General features: G+C 39.7%; 1 protein-coding gene across 1 annotated transcript in view; it reads left to right on the top strand.

Moving 5' to 3' along the window:
• The first annotated feature begins 7,123 nt into the window (after positions 1 to 7,123).
• LOC126175286 (4-hydroxybutyrate coenzyme A transferase) overlaps positions 7,124 to 20,757 on the top strand; it is a 140,637-nt gene continuing 127,003 nt past the window's right edge. The window contains exon 1 of the mRNA XM_049921950.1: positions 7,124 to 7,452. Within this exon, the coding sequence (XP_049777907.1) occupies positions 7,272 to 7,452 (181 nt within the window). The 5' untranslated portion in view covers positions 7,124 to 7,271. The remainder of the gene's footprint in view (positions 7,453 to 20,757) is intronic.

Genomic DNA, 20,757 nt, shown 5'->3' with positions numbered 1-20,757 from the left:
CACCCCGGCTAGTTTTTTTTAATTAACAAAGAATTGTATCACATATCTGTATAAAATTTAAATTTAATTTCAGATAACCAGTAATTAAAAATTAAAAGTTTTGTTTTTATTCCAAAAATGCCCTTTTCCCTCCAGCTTTCCCTGTTTATGCGTTCAGCATATATAATGGACACATCTCTTCTCCCTCTCTGTATCCACCTCTTCCTATCTCTGACTTCACCTCATCCTTCCACCTGTGTCTGTCTACTCCTTCTCCCTACTACCTCCTTTTTCATCTCCTCCTCCCCTCTTTATCCATTTTCTCCACCCCTCCCTCTGATTATATCGTCCTACCCCTTCCTCTGATCATACTCTCCTCCTGCCTACTGCCTGTTTCTCTGTCTCTGCTCTCCTCCTTTTCCACTTCCCCACCACCACTCTATACGTTCTACCTGCCGCATGCATCCCCTCTCCTCTCCTCTCTCTGTCCATTTCCTCCTCCCCTCACTCTCTCCACTCTCCATCTCCACCTCTATCCACCTCAACCTGACCAAAGTCATGTTCATTAGCATGTGCAGCCCCTGTCATACAGTTCAATCAAACAGAAAGTGGGCCAATACTATTCCTACAACACACCTATTGTGCAGGACAGGCTACACTTCAGGGACTTGAAAATCATTTATTTACCCCTGATGTACAGACCACCATGCAAAACAGGTCGATAAAGCAGGCTGATACTACTTCAACACTATATGACTGTCATGCAGGGCAGCCTATATGTTGGGACCCAGAAAGCCATTTCTTGCCCCTAATATGAAGGCTGCCTTGTTAATTAGGTTGATTTGACATGTCAATACTGTTCCCACACAACATGCATCTTGTGCAGGCAGTGAATATCGCAAAGGCTTGAAAAACGTTTTTACCTGTATCTCTGCTCCTATTTTGAGCTATAAAGATATAAACCCCACAACACTGATGTTTGTGAAGCCTGCTGTTTATGTCTAAATTTGGCAGAAGTAGATCCAAGGGTTTGGAAGGAGGTCCTGAACGTACATTCGTACGTCCCACTACATATATAACAGATTGTGATCCCACATTTGTTAATTAACATCTCCAGTGTTTGTAAATATAGAATAAAGAAAACACGAAAAAGGTGAACCACCAGTGAACTTCGAACCATTACTATCCAGTTTTGCTATATGCTGACTTACCAATGATTACTTTAATTCACTACAAATACTTAACAAAGCCTGAAAATATTCCAACCTTCAAAGGTGATTTTTTTTTAAATGCATCTTTTTGATTTAGAAAATTGATGTCCAGGCACTGAATTCCAAATTCGGTGAAGGAAATTGTAAAGTCCGTTCATAGATAAACCGAATGACAGAGAAAAACTGTGTGCTGGGAAGAAGTGCACCCAACGAAACTTCTATTGTCTTTATCAAAAAGGAAACCTATGAAATGATTGAAATGGAAACTGTTGATAAGGTGTGATCGAACCAAGGTCTCCCAATGGCATAAGTGATCTACTGTGAACAGAGGACAAATAAAATAGCGCCTTGTCTGCCATTATAGTGGTAAACTCATGCCTCTGCAATTTTCACTTACCTTTCTTTGCTTACAACTGTTTATGCATACTCCTAATGACACAATCCTGCTTATCTGGCATTTCACTACATTGTCTTTTGCATGACCTTGGATTTTTTTGCTGTACATAAATGTGGTTATTGTTGACACTATCAGTACTATTGTTGGCATTGCTGCCATCTCTTATTAACCCATGCTACTGGAATTAGATGCTTTATATAATATTTCTGATTTTCATGGTGTGTTTGTCTAAAACAGAAACATTGCTCCACATTAAAAAAGAAGAAAGTGAGGGTCAAAATAGCCTTATTAGTTAGTTGCTTGTTTCATGATTTATGAATCTAATAAGCATTATGATAAAACTTTAGGGCAATATGCTGAGTATTTATGGACACACCACAAACATTCAAGGCACACACACACAAATGTACTCACACACTCAGTTACTATCTTTCAAAAGTATTATACAGGTACATAATCAGCTTTTAAGCCTATGAGGTTTTCTTTTGAAGCAAATTATTTCAATTAGTAGGCTATGAATAATTTTGTATCCAAATGTTTTGCAACTTTTGAGAGAATGATTGGACGATAGCATATCTAAATCGTTTTTTTTCTTGTACTGAATTTATTTTTGTCCCAGAAAATAAATGGAAGAAAGAATATTCAGCAACACAGGTCATCCTACAGCAACTGTGAAATCAGCTCAAGATAATATATAGCTAGTAGTATTTACAACAATAAAATGCCTGGTAACCAGGTGTCTGCTTCTTCATCTATTTAAAGTTCTATAGTTAAAATAAATTATGATAGGACTTATGATTTACAGATATAATTTACCTTCTGCACTTATATGGTATGGAAATACAAAATAGAATAGTATAACATTTCATGATTCTGCAATTTGCATAGTTCACAATGGTAAAAAAACCATCAAAATGTTCCAGACATAGGAAACGGTTTTTTGCCAGTAAGAATCCTTAACACCTGACAGTGTTTAATCGTTTTCATAAATACTGTGGTTTTAAAGTGAGGAACACCACATTAAATGCACAATCTCTATATATTAATATCATTTAGTACACACATTTGTCAGGCAAGTACGTTAACATATAAAGAAATTTTCACAACTATACAAATACCTGTAAAAGGTAATAGTGATTCCTTTCTCGAATTTATTTGTGCAATTAAACACAGTACAACACTTTGCCATTCTTTTTTATGTAAACTGGAGTGTGTAGACAGTTCAATTACGTATAACAAATTCTGTGTGTGTGTGTGGCAAGTAGTCGATTTGAGGTCTTTATGGAAACAAAACACTTTACTTACCAGACTATTACTAAAAATGGTGTTGAGCCAAAAGTTCAAACTGGGGCTGCTGAATTGGGGCAGTACTTATTTCATAAGACCTCATGCACACATGACATCATTTTTGACATCACACACAGTATTGAAACAGCATGAACAGCTATCGACTTCCATGAGCATTTGTTGTGGGGTTCTTGGGAATCGTCATATTGGATTTTATAGTTGGGAAATTTTATCATCATAACTCGCTTGTTAAAATATACATCGTTTAAAGGAAATGGCACATAGTATATTCATAAAAACAGATCATCCTTGGTATGATTTGAGTAATTAACAGCACATCATGTTATATCAGCTATCAAAGCTTTCATGAGAACTTAGTTACAGCATAAAGGCAGACATTCTGTCAGGTCACTGTGGTTTAGTATATGTGGAATTATGAGGTATGAAGCAGTGAGTTTGTAACCTGGCATTTCCCAACAGCTTGTATTTCGCTTTCCTGTTTCCGAAAGATTCTGAGACTTTCTTATTAATTCAACGGAAGTTTGTTCTGTAATAACTGATGTTATACTGTATATATATAAGAGTCTTCTCTCAGGAGTGAGTCAGCATTGTCAATAATTCACAAATTAAGCATGAAACACGGAAATGTCAGTAAATATTCAAAATGTGTTGATTATCTGCTAAAACAAACCAGCATTCAGATTAAAATCACAAGAAAGACTGACACATCTGCAAAGAATTAAAAGATAACCTATCTATAAAATATAAAAGAAAATTTACGACCTAGTTCTCTTATGACACATCTCTGTCAAACAAGAATGTTTTAAATTTAATACCTGTATTGAACAACAAATAGTGTCACACTCTTTCAGAAACATGAAGACATAAAAAAAAATTGAAAAAGGTTGGATGCAAATCTACTACTTCACTGTTTATAATTCTACACTCATAACAACTACACCATGATGATCTGATGGGATGTTGGACTTTATGCAGTAACTTAGATCTCATGAAAGTATCGGCTGCTGATATGATTATGTGAAGCTTGTTTAACCAATTCATACCAATCACGACGTGTTTTTATAAATCTTCTATGTGCTCTTTCCAGGCTGTGGTGCACAGTTAAGTAAAAAAATATCAATGGTAGCAGAACAATACAAACAATTCTTGATTTATGGTACGTCTTTAACCACGAATATGTCATTTTTTGTAATTTTACTACGGCAAATGTACCAATACCGACGCGTTTTCGAGAGATTCTCGTGTGCTGGTGGTCTGGCACAGCATCTTTTCATCAAATGTATCAAATGAGCTACCACTTTAATTCCTCTGCGAGAATAGCTACCTATCTTCTTTAATTAAAGACCAACTATAAAAAAAATTATTTTTAGAGCTTCTAAAAAAAATTGTGTTGTCGAGATATTTTGATGAACAATGTCGAATACACTGATGGAAAAAAATTGCAACACCAAGAAAGAGTTGTGTCACATAAACGAAAGTTTGTAGGTGTGTTTCTATTTCTAGAAGAAGATGTCTATTCACATTTTTCTCCAGTCGCATAATTGTGATGCTAGTAGTGCCACTATGAGGATGCAAAACAGGTTTGCTTCAAATAGATGCTGTAACAGTTGTGAGCTTTAGTTGCATTTGAGATTGGACATGGTGAGCAGATATTAGTCATAAATGCCTTTAAGGTAACAAAGACACTATTATTAAACCTCACTGATTTTGAACAAAGTTGTGGAATAGGACTATGGGAAGCTGGATTCCTTCTGTGATATTCCAAAAAGAGTGTAGCCACTGCACATGAATACTGGCAGCGGTGGTCACGAGAACATACAGTCGCAAGAAGACAGGCTTTGGACAGCTACATACCACTGCCGAGGGGGAAGATCATTGTGTTCAGCATGTGGCTCTGGCGTATCATACTGCATCTACAGCAACCTGACCAGCACTTTGCACCACAGCGACACAACAAACTGTTACAAATTGGTTACTTCAAGGACAGATGGCCTGTAGTTTGCATTCCACTGACCTCAAACCACCTCCATTTGTGTCTTCAATTATATCAAGTAAGAAGACATTGGAAGGAAGACTGGAGATCTATTGTGTTTTGTGATGAAATTTGGTTCTACCTTGGTCCCAGTGATGGCTGTGTGTTGGTTAGATGGAGGCCAGTTGAGGGTGTGCTACCAACCTGTCTGTGTGCTAGACACACTGGACCTACACCTGGAGTTATGGCCTGGAGTACGATTTCGTATGACAGCAAGATCACTGTCGTGGTTATCCCATGTACCTTGACTTCAAATTTGCGTGTCAGTCTAATTATTTGATCGGCTCTGCTGCCATTCATGAATAATGTTCTAGAAGGTGTTATCCAACAGGATAGCGTTCGGCGACATACCGCTGTTGTAACCCAACATGCTCTACAGGGTGTTGACATGTAGCTTTGGCCTGCTGGATCACCAGGCCTGTCTCCAATTGAACATGTATGAGACATCATCAGACGAGAACTCCAGTGTCATCAACAAAAAGCATTAACCATCACTGTTTTGACCGACCAAGTGCAACATTGATGGAACTCACTCCCATAAACTGACATCTGGTACCTGTACAACACAATGTATGCACATTTGCTACTTGTATTCAAGATACTGGCGGTTACACCGATTATTAATGTACTAGCATTTCACATTTGCAGTGGGTTTTCTTGTGCTTAGATTAATCTATGATCTTGCGATGTTAATCACTGAATATGTTAGCCATACAAGTATTTTCCTGATATGTCATTACTCTGCACTAATTATGTTTTGGTATTGCGATTTTTCTCACTCACTGTATACACATTAAACGAATTCAGTGCCAGCTGACTTCAGGTTGTTTCTTGTTTATAAATCAGAAGGTTCTCTCACATTTGTTGTTGATGAAGATGTATTTGGAAAAATAGCTGGTACAATTTTTTCAGCAAGTTTCTGAATTAATTCTTGCAATGTTTTATCTCTCTCTTATCCACAGCTCAATCCACATAATTGAAGAAGTTAACACATATATAAACAACGTAACTTCGAGGTGAAGATACCTCACAATAAAGAAAAAGTGTAACGTCCAGTCCTCTCTAGTTGAGGTGAACGTTATTGTTTTGGAATGTCATGTCTGCCTCACGTTTAGTGAACCATACATACTAGATAGTCGATGGACAGCTCTTTCTATGTGCCATACAGCTTTTATTGTTAATATGATATCACGTATGCAGGAAGTCTTGTGAAATCACAAAACAACTATACATGAGTGTTACCCTTAAAATTATGTTGGGACCGCAGCGCCCTTGGGGAATTTCCTTGTTTTTAGTATGTCTTTCGATATTACAATCAGCCAGTAACTTGGTTGATAAATTGGGAAGATTTCATCTACAACATTCAGTGTGACTTAAAACTTGTGTGAAATATTATTATTAGAGTTGTGTTTTGTGGAAGTGTGCTTATTTGCCCACATGGTACCCAATAGGTGAATGGCCACTGTACTACTGGAAAAGTCCTTAAATTAATGACTTCTCATTTCAGTAGATGTAGAGTAGGTGTGATAGTGAACTTTGAGTACAATGTAAAGGCAGTCATTTCCGTTTAAACATCTTGTAGAATTAGTTCTGATTCAATTTAATAAAACAATGTAGATGATTTATGGGGTAAACTTAAAATAGTAGTGATTGTTCTTTTTAATTGTCCATTTGTGTCTTTATAATGAAACTATAAATACTACAAATTTAGTTAATGATTTATATAAGTTCAATAATTTTTGGAATTGCTCTAGACCTGCAACAGATTAAATATCACGACCTTGAAGAACGTCTAGACTATAGCGTTTCAAACACTGACAAATTATCAGTTCAAAACTACCAGTTGTTTTATTTCTTAAATGTAAAGACGTCGAGAAATAAGTTTCTAAGCTTGTTATGATTTCATCTTGCAAGACGTCAAATTTAGCTGTAAAATACAAAGATATTATTCTGCTAGCCAAATCTGCTTTCTCTTTGTTTTGTGATTCTTTTCGATACGGTAGTGTCGAGTGATGTATTTTACTTGCGCTCTGTTGGATAAGTGCTACCAGGAGTCTTATCGTTTCATGTTGGTATTCTATGTATTTTGGGCTTTGCCACTGTTTGGATAAAACTAACGCCAGTAGTAGTGAGTCTGATTATATCTTCGACATAGCTACATCGAGAATCGAAAGTTGCATCGATAGTGCGCATCGATACTTGCTGACATCACTCGCAATGAAGTAGTTGACGTAACGTAAAGGGGCTAAGCTGAGTTTGCGTGGTTGTGTCAGCTCGACAGGCGGGGGATAACTGAAAACTTTGTTACTGTTTTTGTTTTTTAAGATTTTTTTCTGGCGTTCAAATGGCGGCTGTTGTGCAAAGGGTGTCGGCGTTGTTTTGTGGACAACTGAACAGAGGAGCTGTTGTTACCTCCAGAATAAATCCACGATCTTTCTACACGTACAGCCCCGAACCCTCACAACCTCTTCAACGCGATCCGAAGTGGTGTTCACCCGAGGAAGCGGTGCAATGCATCAAATCATGTAAGTTCTCTTGCAGTTTTTTGAAAGTTTTTTCTTTTGTTTATTGCTTGCTGATAGTAACTTTATTAGTAGTGTGTCATTTTTACGTATTACTCCTTGCAGTTATGGGCTTTTCTTTTACTTTTGGAATATACATTTCGTGATTTTGTTGCTCATGCTATTTTCTAAAACGAGGAGGAGAAAACGCAAGAGCAGTTGTTGCGGTTGTGGTGGTGGTAGTATAATATCTTTTAATCATTGTTTTGTCTAAACAAAATGGTGAATTTAATTCTGCTTTCAGATCGAAGCCCGTAGATGTTTGATGGGTCTCTGGGTATTATGTTTATGACGATAGTATGTAAAAGTACTGACTACTTATGTGCTTTAGTTGTTAACCTAAAAGTGGCCATCTTTAAATGACTGTTTCAGATGTAGACGGTTGTGTTGACATTACCCATACAGTTACAGAAATATCAGTGCGATATCTATTTCAAGACCAGTTCATGTCAGTTGACGCTAATAACATAACCTAACTTCTACACAGATGAAGAACTGTGGCTTGTATTGACGTAATTAGTTCATACATTGTGTGTGCAGCCGTCTATTAATAAACAATTGTGAGATTAATCGTCAGCTGCCTGGTAAAGAACTGTTACACTATATAGTGATTTAACGAAACCATGTGCAGCATGGAGGATGATTGGTGATACAGAAACCAGAGTTTATGGCTGTTCACCCTCCAACAGCGACTACTTTTTGCTACGAGAATTCAGAAACATGTGCTTTTGGATCTCCGAATGTGTTGCTGTTTCGATAATTACTTTTATATAGTAATTGTTTAAAAGAGGCTTGAGAGAACTAATTGAAAAACTTTCAACATTTCTCCGCATCGCCACTTTGTGATTTTTATACAGGTATTTTCCGTCACGGCTGAGGCATTGGCGAGTCATAGATATAGCATTGTCATTGAGCAGTTTGGCATCAGGGCAGGGCTGCTTGAAAAACTCAGAAAAATTGTGATTATTCCTGAAGACCGGCTACAGTATTTCCGTTCTCTCGTAACACACATTTCATCGCTGATATCCTGTTATTTGACCACTACTGTCTTCTTGTCGTTGGTTTCTCTTACGTGCAGTTTGTCAGATCAACAAAACGGTAGTGATGATTTTTACGCTCTCATCGCCACACGAGGGAAACGCCTTGGTGCGGTCATAACCGTTTATGTATTTGCCACTACGCAGTTCCTTTGCTTCATCCTTAGGTCTTCTGTATTTCCTAAGAAGCTTTAATGCATTGGGACTTTTAATAACTAAAATCTTTTTCGTGCTGCCAAGTAGAAATAGTTTCGTGTACTATCCCTAATATCATTTCTTTTATATTTACGCAAAATGTCTTGACGATTTGTCCCCACGCCTACGGTTTCATTAACTGGTGTGTTTTCTGTTGCGTAGCATTACCACACGAGAATATGCTTCAGTTAATGAGTACTGCTCTGAAGTTATTAGGAAGGGTTAATTTTATGAGAACCAAAGAGGAGCAGTGCATTTCATCACTATTAACACGGTTAAAATTACTTGGCAGTTTCCACGTTTGCACTAACCAGGCAGCATTGGATCCTTCCACACAAGATGCGATTCATCATCACATTCAGTTAAAATCACAGGGGAATACGGAAGCGTCTGATCCCGCCCGTCTGCTTTGACCCATGACGTCACAAATATGGGGGAAACGACCATAAACCACGATTCCAATATGGCGCATATGAAGTCGGTACGTACACATTATGAGGACGAAAATACATCAAAAAATAAACACACACTTTCCACAAAAAGCCTAATGACACTAACGTCACAAGCGCGGGAAATGGGGTGTTTTTGGGTGGGGACAAACTAAATATAAACAAATTTAGACACCAACTCGCATACAAAACCACACAAAACGGCGAAAAAACCGACATCACAAAACTCCCCAAATACCACTAAACACAATATCATCTGGAATCGGACACTTCCCTTGACCTATGTAGCTCAACAGCAGCTCTCGATCCCATAAATTAGTATCAAACACTTCCCTTGGCCTATATAGCTCAAAAACATCTCCCGATACCAATATCAACATACACAGCCACACATTGGGATCTAACACTTCCCTTGACGTGCGCACTGTTAATTTTATGCGTCATATCTATGCCTGAACAAAAACAACAACCGATTAATTTTACTAAAATTACCACACGATGTACAGCGAACAACACTAAATTAACCTTCACACAATATCGTTAACTCACTGAAACGAATTCCACTACAAACACAGCCGACACTAACAATTCTGTATAATGAGCAAAAGCAAACAGCCCATTACAAATGGTTCAAATGGCTCTGAGCACTATGGGCCTTAACATCTGTGGTCATCAGTCCGCTAGAACTTAGAACTACTTAAACCTAACTAACCTAAGGACATCACACACATCCATGCACGAGGCAGGATTCGAACCTGCGACCGTAGTGGTCGTGCAGTTCCGAACTGAGCGCCTAGAACCGCTCGGCCGGCGAGCCCATTACACCACACAAACGAAAACCTGAACATACCACCAGAGTGCACAACAAACCACAACCCGACATCTACAAACACGCCACACTCACAAACCAAACTCCGCGCCGTCATGACGTCACACACAACACCCTTACGTCACGGGTCAAAGCCGTCGCGTGGGATCGGACGCTTCTGTCGACCCAATTACAGAGATGGACTTAAATTAGATAAGCTTCGCTCGGCAATGCGAATTGTTGAAGCTGCAATTCATCGTTGCAACTGTTTGCCAGAGTCATTAATATAACGTACAATTGCAGCGGAGTGGCGGCGCATGGTTAGCACATAAACCAGACGGTTTCGAATCTTATCAAATACAGCGAAAATTTTCTTATTTGTAAATTGATCAAAATACTTTGATATGTTTTCAATTAATGGTTTCACTTTTTTTATTTTGAATACTTTGGCAATTTTCGTTATATCGATTTTATTTCCTCTTATATTGCTTCCTGTAATTTTTTCTACGTGTGGTATCTGCCTATGTCGCTGACAAGCAGCAACCAAGTGCCAAACAGGACGTCATCGGTTGATAACGCGGCAGCTAAGCTAAGGATAGTTTCAGGTAACCATGAGCGAGAAATTAGTTCGCTTTCAGTTCTGAAACTGATTTTTTTCTGCCTTGAGTTTGCTCTTAGAGATCAGCTTTAATCGCCGAGAACAAAACGATCGTGATTTTATTTCTACGGCAGATTGTTGACCGCCGTTTTCACAGGTACATTGCACATCACGAGATTGTGGTTAGGATAGGACTAAGACACGAGTTTAAATTCAGGACTACGAAACTCGTTGCCTGCCGCAGAGTAGTCATTGGCCACTTAAAATCGGCTGCCGACAGTGCTCCTTGCATTTCCGTCATACGTCGCGGCGACCGCTCTCGACATTGCTCCGCGTTACACTAACAGCATTTCTGATGTGACCCACCGTGTTAGTGCGTCTCCTATCACAGAGCGGTAGCCTGCAGTCTATGTGGCAACAATACAGCGGCAAGTGATGCACGTCAACTGTCAAGTAGTTATAATCGGACTGTAGGCTTTGTAGTAAGCGCGCAGACGTCACAGGTTTGCTCATAAAACTCCAGTGGTAGGCGCTGTCTCGGGTATGTTCGTAAGACTCCAGTGGTAGACGGTAAACGAGTTGCCCATAGCAGTTTCAGATTCAAATGAATTTGTCTGTGAGGTATCATTAATTTAAGTATACCTTCCAAACATTTTGTTTAATTGAGTTGTAAAACTTGCAAGTTTGCCTTATAATTTAATTGCAGGTTTATTCGAGAAATTCCTAGAGCGTTAATTAGAAGAGTTAAAGTATTACTTCCGCCTACAAATCTTCCGAAAACACTGACGGCAAAATTAGCGCTCAATTGATAGTATTCTAGCTGAGTAGGTAGTTCTTCCTGCAGACCATTCTCGAATGGAACTCTTCCAGAATTCGGGTTTACACTGGTTTACAACTAAATCTTTACCTGCCATCTGTAAGAACTGAATGAATTCCTAGACACTTAAGAGTTTGTATATGCTAAAAAGCAACACTGCCGTATCCAACAGGATGCGGAACCATTCAAGTAATTGTAATCCTTCGACAGTTTAGTTACAGTGGTTCTCAAACTTTCTGAGCTTCGACCGCATTAAAAAGGCCGCAAATAATTGTGGCCGCACTGTATACATATTGCTGAAGAATATTTTACAATAGTCAATATAGAAAATGAATACTGTGATAAAATAACAATTTAGTCATTTTATTTTGAATTGCGCATGCAGACTACAGAAAATACAACTTGTATTAATAAAAAATACATTATCACAATATGAACAAATAATTTTTGTATAACAAATGTGAGATTCATGAAGCACGATTCTCACCCAAATGCGACGGCAGATTGCCCTGTTGCCTTACCCTGCCAAGACGGAAGGCAAGAGAGCCGGCCGAAGTGGCCGTGCGGTTCTGGCGCTGCAGTCTGGAACCGCGAGACCGCTACGGTCGCAGGTTCGAATCCTGCCTCGGGCATGGATGTGTGTGATGTCCTTAGGTTAGTTAGGTTTAACTAGTTCTAAGTTCTAGGGGACTAATGACCTCAGCAGTTGAGTCCCATAGTGCTCAGAGCCATTTGAAGAAAGGCAAGAGAAACTGTTAAGTGAAACGTATTGAAAAAAAAATAATGCATTAAAACTAACGATTACTTCAAATTATAGAGAAAAGCAGTAATGCAATTCAAATGAAACGTACCTTACATCCACTCTTTCAAGTGTTTATGAGAAACATGAGCCTGATGTGTTCTCGCGATTTCTTCAATGTTTGGAGATATATTTCAAAGACAAACCTTTTCCTCGTCAATACATTGAAGAGTTCCTCTCGTTTTACATTTAATTGTGGCGAGAACAGAAAATCCTAATTCACATAAATATGGCACAGGAAATTGAACCAAGACGTTCAAAGCCGTTTTATATGTCGGTACTTATTCTTCTTTTATAGAAATCGAAAAAGCTTCGAGGGACAGTTTCTTATGCTTAATCACCAGTCCACAATCGGTAGATGCTGCTGCCAGTTTTTCTTCTGTTAATGTTAATCCAAAATCAAATCCAGTCGTACTGTTCAGTGTCGAGGGATGGAAAATATGAACTCAGTTTCTCTTCTAAACTTATTAAATGATCTACTTCTGTTGGAAGTATTTCATTTATGCACGTGCTCCTAATCAACGGGAACATTTCCAAATTACCGTGAACAGCTTTTCTTTTCCATATTTGTAGTTTTCTGTGAGACGCTTTAATTTTGTCGGTGGATGTGAGGATATGTTCTTCTTTCCCTTGCATGCTAGTGTTCAAAATATTGAATTGCTGAAATATATCGGCCAAATACTGCAATCTGACAATCCAAAATTCACTCCGAAGAGGTTGCAAAAACGTAAATGATTTATTCCTTCGAAAAACAAGAGAAGTTCTTGTCGTGGCTCATACACACGGGTAAGTACTTTCTCCCTCGATAACCACCTGATTCCTGTGTGTAAAAGCAACCATCTGTGTTCTCAGTATCGATACAAAGTTTTTCGAATAAACGGTTTTTGACAGGTTTTGTTTTAATAAATTTTACCATCTGAACAACCTGCTCTAAGAATTCTCTCAATTTTTCTCCCAATGTTTTTGCTATTAAGGCCTCCCTATGCGGAAAACAGTGAGTTACGATAACATCCTCAATTTTATTTATTTTTTTCAATAGAAATAATGCACATAACACAGCCGACCGTTGAAAGGACACTATCTGTACAAATTCCTACGCACGACTTCCAAGTGGCAGCCACTTATTAAAATAATCATTTAAAATGTTGAAAATGTCGTCACCTTCAGTAGACACTCTTAATTCTTTGCAAAAAAGAAGCTGATTTACTATTTGATTTTGATTAATGAAACGGAAAAATGCTAAGGGCTGCGATTGGTTGCTAATATATGTTGATTCATCAGCATGCAATGTAAAGTTTGAGTGCTAGATTTTATTACTGCACACATTTTCTCAATATCATTCGACATTTCATATTGTATCATTCGACAAAGGAATCTTATTTTCGTAGTTGCTTCATTTCTAGCATCGTCTTGACCATTTTTTTGCAAGTAGGCAAAGTGACTCACCTATAACATTGAGCCCTCGTACTCTTCGCTATTAGTTCAGAGATTTGGTAGGAAGCGATCAGAGCTTTATCAGAAACAAACCTTACACTTTTAAAAGAATTTGCTACAATCGCTTGAAATAGCATACGGGTTTATCTTGCAAATGTGAATGCATTTTTTAAAATGTTCGTTCAGTTTACTTGGAAGAAGAGATTCATTTGCAATTATACGCACATACTAAGCATAGTGGGGAAAGGACAATCTTCACTCCCAGCCAAAGTGAAACCATAGCTTTTTAGCGTTTGTTCACTTCCAGCATCTGATTCTTCGACAGCATGCTTGTTTTTCAGAAATCTATCCATTTTATTAGATTGTATTTTGCATATAAGTTTCACTTTTACCTCGTTTTAAAAATAAGCAGTATGCTGTACACGTCACATAAGCCCCACGTACGCTAACACCACCTTAAGGTAGCTAGGCATATCATCTGAAAGCTCTGCTACAAAGTCAAGCACACATAAATGGAAACGCGTTTGGCTTCTGGGCCTGGATTCTCGTGCCTCCAGCTGCTGCCAGGGATAGTTAAAAAGTTCCGTTAACTGCTCTTAGAAGTAGGAAGGCTTCATGAACAATGACGATCATGTTCGCATGCGCCACCCATCTGTAGCAAAAACCATGAAATGAAATTCTTTGTCACGGACACCTTGCGGTCAAACAATAAACAGCTGTCATAGATAACTTCCTCTCCCAGTTTCTCTTTTCAATGTTTTATTGACTACAGAAAGGTATGCATTTTCAATAAAACATTATTAAAAAGTGACTGGTTGCGGATGTTTATAATTTTTTTATACACTGTCGCGGTACCTAAATAAATCATAATGGTCAATAATAATAATAATAATCATAATAATATAAATATAGAATTCACTTCCTACGTGCTGTTGCAGCGCCACTCGGAGGTAGGTGGAATAGGTTCGCAATCATTGGGAACGACATGAAACCTTCCGAATTCTATGACCAAGTTGTGATCACATGCATAGCGCACAAGGCTCAATTTCAGCATGGCTACCACCATAAAAGTAAAACTTCAATAAGCAAATCAACTGCGAAACAATAGCACGACACGATCAGATAATATCCGTAGAAGTTTCCGTCGGAAAAATCAGTCAGTCGTCAAATATTTTTTTCACCGTTTTCTCCTGATTCTGAACGTTTGGATCTGACCAGAAATCCATTAACGCTTGGCTACCCTTCGGATTAACTTAATGTTTATTTACAAACTATAAGAGCGACTCAAGTGTCGTAGCGTTTGGTTACGGAAAGAAGGCACGGAATGAGGCGTGCGAAAATAATTAGCATGGACCTACGGGGGTGAGAGGGGGGGGGGGGATGGTTAGGAAAATTTCACGACCCGTGCTAGTCATCCGCGGATTCCTGCGCGCCTGGTGCCGACCAGCGACCAAGATAGTTATATTTTACACACAAAAGTAAAAAGGGTTCACTAAAAGCACATGGTTTCAATCAAAAATTGTGAAATTAAGGTAAGGCTGTTGTAATGCAGTTCTAGTGCAAGGAGTTGAAGAAAATGCCATTTGAGGTATTTATTGATTATGAATGACCATGAAGCATTATGTTGTAAGAAACTTGCACTCCATGGTTGCAGTGTTGGACTGCAAGTTTTTTTTTATAACTTTGGCCACACCAAACTTTACCATGGATTAAGTGCTACATTTATAAATACAGTTAGGCCTACATTCATTATAAAATGAATTAATCACTCCCACCACTGCATATTGTTAAGATTGTAGCAATGTGACAATTATCTGACCATTCTGTTTCTCCAGGCCGCATCTGCCTTCCGAAAAATTTTTCTCGCCCTACTGCGAATTATACTTTCCCTAGAATTCGTTACACTGCTCGGTGGTGTAAGGGATGACCTCGATGGGCCAGCAATAGCGTTATCATCACTCATAATTTTGAAATACCTTTGCCCAGTTCCCAAACAGCAGCAACTGTTAGATAGCTAAGATTAACAGCAGTGGAAGACAGAAAACAGTCGGCATGAAACGTTTCGAATACTGTCGACACTACAAGGAGAAAAAGCCACCTTGTTTCATTAACCAAACTGAACTATTCGACAAAACTTACGGACTCCTTCCGTATTATACGTGTCGTGAAATGGATAATATTTATTAGCTATAAGTTTTTTATTTGGCCATATGTCTTCCTGAAATATAACAGGGCGCACCCGCAAATGCTCTAGGGCGCACTCTTTGAAAACTACTGGTTTAGTAGTAAGATCCTAACAGTGCAGTAAGGGAAAAATATCGTCCTTCCATTTATTCAAGGGCAAAACTTACAACATTAGAGTGGCTCATTTTCATGCATGTTTGATTTTACTTTATGCTAGCCTGTAGATCGTTTCCTTGCGTGAAAGAATTGCGCAATTGGGATCCTTACGAAAGGGGGGCGCAGTGCACCTAGACCAGTAGATTTGGAAGAAAAAGAGACAAGTCACATGTAAAATCTCATTTACTTCTTCTCTCAGAAAATACACTGCATGTAGCTGATTAACGAGTTACTTTGAAGCTAATTATCGAATTTGTTGCGTTTACTGTAAATCAGAGTATAACACTTCTATGTACATTGTTTGTGAGGCAAGGTATGACGAGAAAAAAATAATTTTTTCAGATCCTAATTCTTTGAAAGTATCTCTTCATGTGCTACAGCGAAACTCGGATAAAACTTCAAGCACATATTGTTTCTTGCTCTCGTTCTGCGTTTACGATTTATTGTACAGGGTTATTACAAATGATTGAAGCGATTTCACAGCTCTACAATAACTTTATTATTTGAGATATTTTCACAATGCTTTGCACACACATACAAAAACTCAGTTTTTTTAGGCATTAACAAATGTTCGATATGTGCCCCTTTAGTGATTCGGCAGACATCAAGCCGATAATAAAGCTCCTCCCACACTCGGCGCAGCATGTCCCCATCAGTGAGTTCGAAAGCATCGTTGATGCGAGCTCGCAGTTCTGGCACGTTTCTTGGTAGAGGAGGTTTAAACACTGAATCTTTCACATAACCCCACAGAAAGAAATCGCATGGGGTTAAGTCGGGATAGCGTGGAGGCCATGACATGAATTGCTGATCATGATCTCCACCACGACTGATCCATCGGTTTTCCAATCTCCTGTTTAAGAAATGCCGAACATCATGATGGAAGTGCGGTGGAGCACCATCCTGTTGAAAGATGAAGTCGGCGCTGTCGGTCTCCAGTTGTGGCATGAGCCAATTTTCCAGCATGTCCAGATACACGTGTCCTGTAACGTTTTTTTCGCAGAAGAGAAAGGGGCCGTAAACTTTAAACCGTGAGATTGCACAAAACACGTTAACTTTTGGTGAATTGCGAATTTGCTGCACGAATGCGTGAGGATTCTCTGCCGCCCAGTTTCGCACATTGTGTCTGTTCACTTCACCATTAAGAAAAAATGTTGCTTCATCACTGAAAACAAGTTTCGCACTGAACGCATCCTCTTCCATGAGCTGTTGCAACCGCGCCGAAAATTCAAAGCGTTTGACTTTGTCATCGGGTGTCAGGGCTTGTAGCAATTGTAAACGGTAAGGCTTCTGCTTTAGCCTTTTCCGTAAGATTTTCCAAACCGCCGGCTGTGGTACGTTTAGCTCCCTGCTTGCTTTTTTCGTCGACTTCCGCGGGCTACGCGTGAAACTTGCCCGCACGCGTTCAACCGTTTCTTCGCTCACTGCAGGCCGACCCGTTGATTTCCCCTTACAGAGGCATCCAGAAGCTTTAAATTGCGCATACCATCGCCGAATGGAGTTAGCAGTTGGTGGATCTTTGTTGAACTTCGTCCTGAAGTGTCGTTGCACTGTTATGACTGACTGATGTGAGTGCATTTCAAGCACGACATACGTTTTCTCGGCTCCTGTCGCCATTTTGTCTCACTGCTCTCTCGAGCGCTCTGGCGGCAGAAACCTGAAGTGCGGCTTCAGCCGAACAAAACTTCATGAGTTTTTCTACGTATCTGTAGTGTGTCGTGACAATATGTCAATGAATGGAGCTACAGTGAATTTATGAAATCGCTTCAATCATTTGTAATAGCCCTGTACTACTCCATGAGCTTGGCGCCTCCTGCAGATCTCAGTTTGTGGTTAGATATAGAGCGTTGATGAAATTTTCATGCTGTTGGGAAGGATCTGCCATTAGGAATTTGTCACTAAAACAAATTCGCTAAACAATAGCCCTGTATTACTATAAACAATTTTTTCAGTCCCATTATTGATGATTTATGGGATTCGATCAGTTCCTATTTGAACCTTTCTAATGGGTTATTCCATGTCCAGTGGCCTAAATTTAGACAAGCTCCCCACTCGACCACTCCAATTTCAATGAAATTTTTACAGTAGGCCTATGTACATATAGACCTTACATGAAGCACTGCCAAATTACAGCTTCATAAGTGGTATGGTGGGGCCACTAGCCACCTTTTCGTAAAGGCTCGTTTTTTTGACATTGTAACTGAAATGAATAATGATAAACTTTGTTTTACCATTGTTCAGGATCTGAGAGACCTGTCATGCTGAAACTTAGTGATCCTGTTCAGCTTTTGGGTACAATAGCTTAGTTGTAGTACAAAAGGTCAAACTATGGTAAATTCATCATAGTGTGCTATCAAAGTGTCTCCTAAATCTTGTCGTACCAAATTTTGGCTATACTTTATTGCCTTGTATCTACTGAAAGAGTAACTTTCTGAAGCTAATACTATAGTTATCTGCAGCCTGCCAGCATGTCAAAGCTCTGCAAGTGGCACCCAGATTGCTCAAATAATAACGGAGTTATCAAAGTTCAAAGTGTGCTAAAAAATTAATCAGTCAAATTTGCCTCACTTTCAAAAGGTTATATCTCAAAAGGGATCACTCAAATTTGATTTTTCTCGGCACCATTGAAAAGAGCTCACAGGTGTGACGTGAACCCATGTCCACAGCCTATAAAGTGCATCACATGTTTACACTTTTGGAATATGCCTTTCTGCTTCGTGGCAGACCCAAAATGTGGCAACTGTGGTCACTCCATCAAAGGTTGTCATTTTGAACATCCATGTTAGTGTGTGTGTTGACTACTATATGGATCATTAACCTCGACATTCACCAGTTTGCCCGGTGTTCGAGAAAGAACAGAATCAAATCTATTGAGGACCTGTTGTGTACTGAGGTATGGGAGAAATATGAACACCTACATCCTTTGGAAAATGGCGATAAATTACGCTAAAATCACTACCGACAAATCATATCTATCACCAACCACCTTTTCTATGGCTCCCACAGAATCTTACTTTAGGAACCATTTCCCTTGTCTGGCGGGAGGAGGATTCTTCTTTGGTGTCTACCGGTGGAGGGACTTACTCTCTGTATCCCTCTTCCTGCCAACCCTTGGGTCGGAGGCCCATCTCCATGGCCTATGGGTCCCAGGGCTGTCTGCTCTTCATCTGTTCCCATGCTCAATGTAGATAGTTCTTTGAATGAACCTTGCCCACCAAAGGTTACAAAGGGCAACAAGAAGAATAATTGGGCCAAGGCTCCTCCAGTACCCATTGAGGTGTCAGGTCAGATCCTCCCAAGCAGTCAGATTCTGAGCCATGTTTGTGGCTCTGGTTCCGTCCCCACTTTGGCAGGCAGTGATCCTGCTGCATAACTGGTCCTCCTGCCCACTTCACACCTAACATGGCTACCAGTCACATGATGATTCAGTGGAGTTGTGATGGGTTCTGCTGTCACCTACTGGAGCTACAATACCTTATTTCCTCTCCTTCTTGAGTTTGCATTTGCCCTCTTAAGTAACACTTTTCACTGGTGATCACCCTCCAAAGCCCTGTGGTTGTTGTGTGTTGTGTTGGAACTATGCTTGTCCTTAGATGTCATCTGGAGGGGTTTGTACTTCGGTTCTTACAGATGTCATGAGTGAATGAATTCCCCATTGTACTTCATTAGAGGTAGTAGTGGTGCAGGTACAAACGACCTCAGCAATTACCATTTGCAGCATCTACCTACCTCCAGACCAAGTGAAGTGGCACGGTGGTTAGCACACTGGACTCTCATTCGGGAGGATGACAGTTCAAACCCACGTCTGGCCATCCTGATCTAGGTTTTCTGTGATCATCCTAAATCGCTTCAGCCAAATGCCGGGATGGTTCCTTTGAAGGGCATGGCCGATTTCCTTCCCCAACCTTCCCTAATCCAATGGGACTGATGACCTCAGTGTTCGGTCCCTTACCCCCAGACAAACCCACCTACGTCCCTCCAGGCAGGCCACTCATGTTGAGTTGACCACATTAATCCAACAATTCCCCACTCCTCCCCCTTTTTCTCCTGCTTGGGGACTTAAATGCACACCAGTCCTTGTGGGGTTAATACCACTTCATCTGGTATAGGTCTTTTAATTGACCAGCTTCTCACAGACCACAATCTGAGCCGCCTCAATCATTGTTCTCTTACCCCCTGCAGTATAGCCTATGACACCTTTTCAGTAATCGATCTAACTATCTGTTCCCTAAATTTTGCGGCTTTGACACATTGGTCACTACACGGTGACCTTTGTGACAATGATCATTGACACTGCTGGAACTGCTATTCTCCTTTCTACAGGTTTCTCCTACCATTAGCTGGTGCCATGGTAGACTGAAGACATTGCAATAGCTATTCAGGATCGCCAAAAGAGGAGGATATTAGGAGATACAATCACTAATTAATCCTGGTACTCTGAAACAGTGTGTACATAAGACCTACTGCAGAAGGAAGCGCTTGATTTTTCTCTTAGCACACATTTCGCATATACTTCAAAGTGTTACTTAGGCACTTCCTATATACCACGCAATTGTTTCTCTAGTACCATTTGCAAAAGTGTGGCATGTGTTATACTAACACACACTGATCTGCCAGGGCACAGTGACCACCTACTAATAGCTGGTATGTCAACCTTTGGCATGGAGTGGTGCATTTCGGCATGGATGCAGTGAGGCATTGGTAGGTCACTGAAGGGAGTTGGCACCACATATGTGTACCCAAGTCACCTAATACCCGTAAATTCCAGGGAGAGGGCAATGAGCTCTAACACCAC

Source organism: Schistocerca cancellata, chromosome 3 (assembly GCF_023864275.1).
Source record: "Schistocerca cancellata isolate TAMUIC-IGC-003103 chromosome 3, iqSchCanc2.1, whole genome shotgun sequence".
Classification (NCBI taxonomy): Eukaryota; Metazoa; Arthropoda; class Insecta; order Orthoptera; family Acrididae; genus Schistocerca; species Schistocerca cancellata.
Note: the sequence above shows the minus strand (reverse complement) of the source record. Positions and strands in the feature narration are given on the sequence as shown.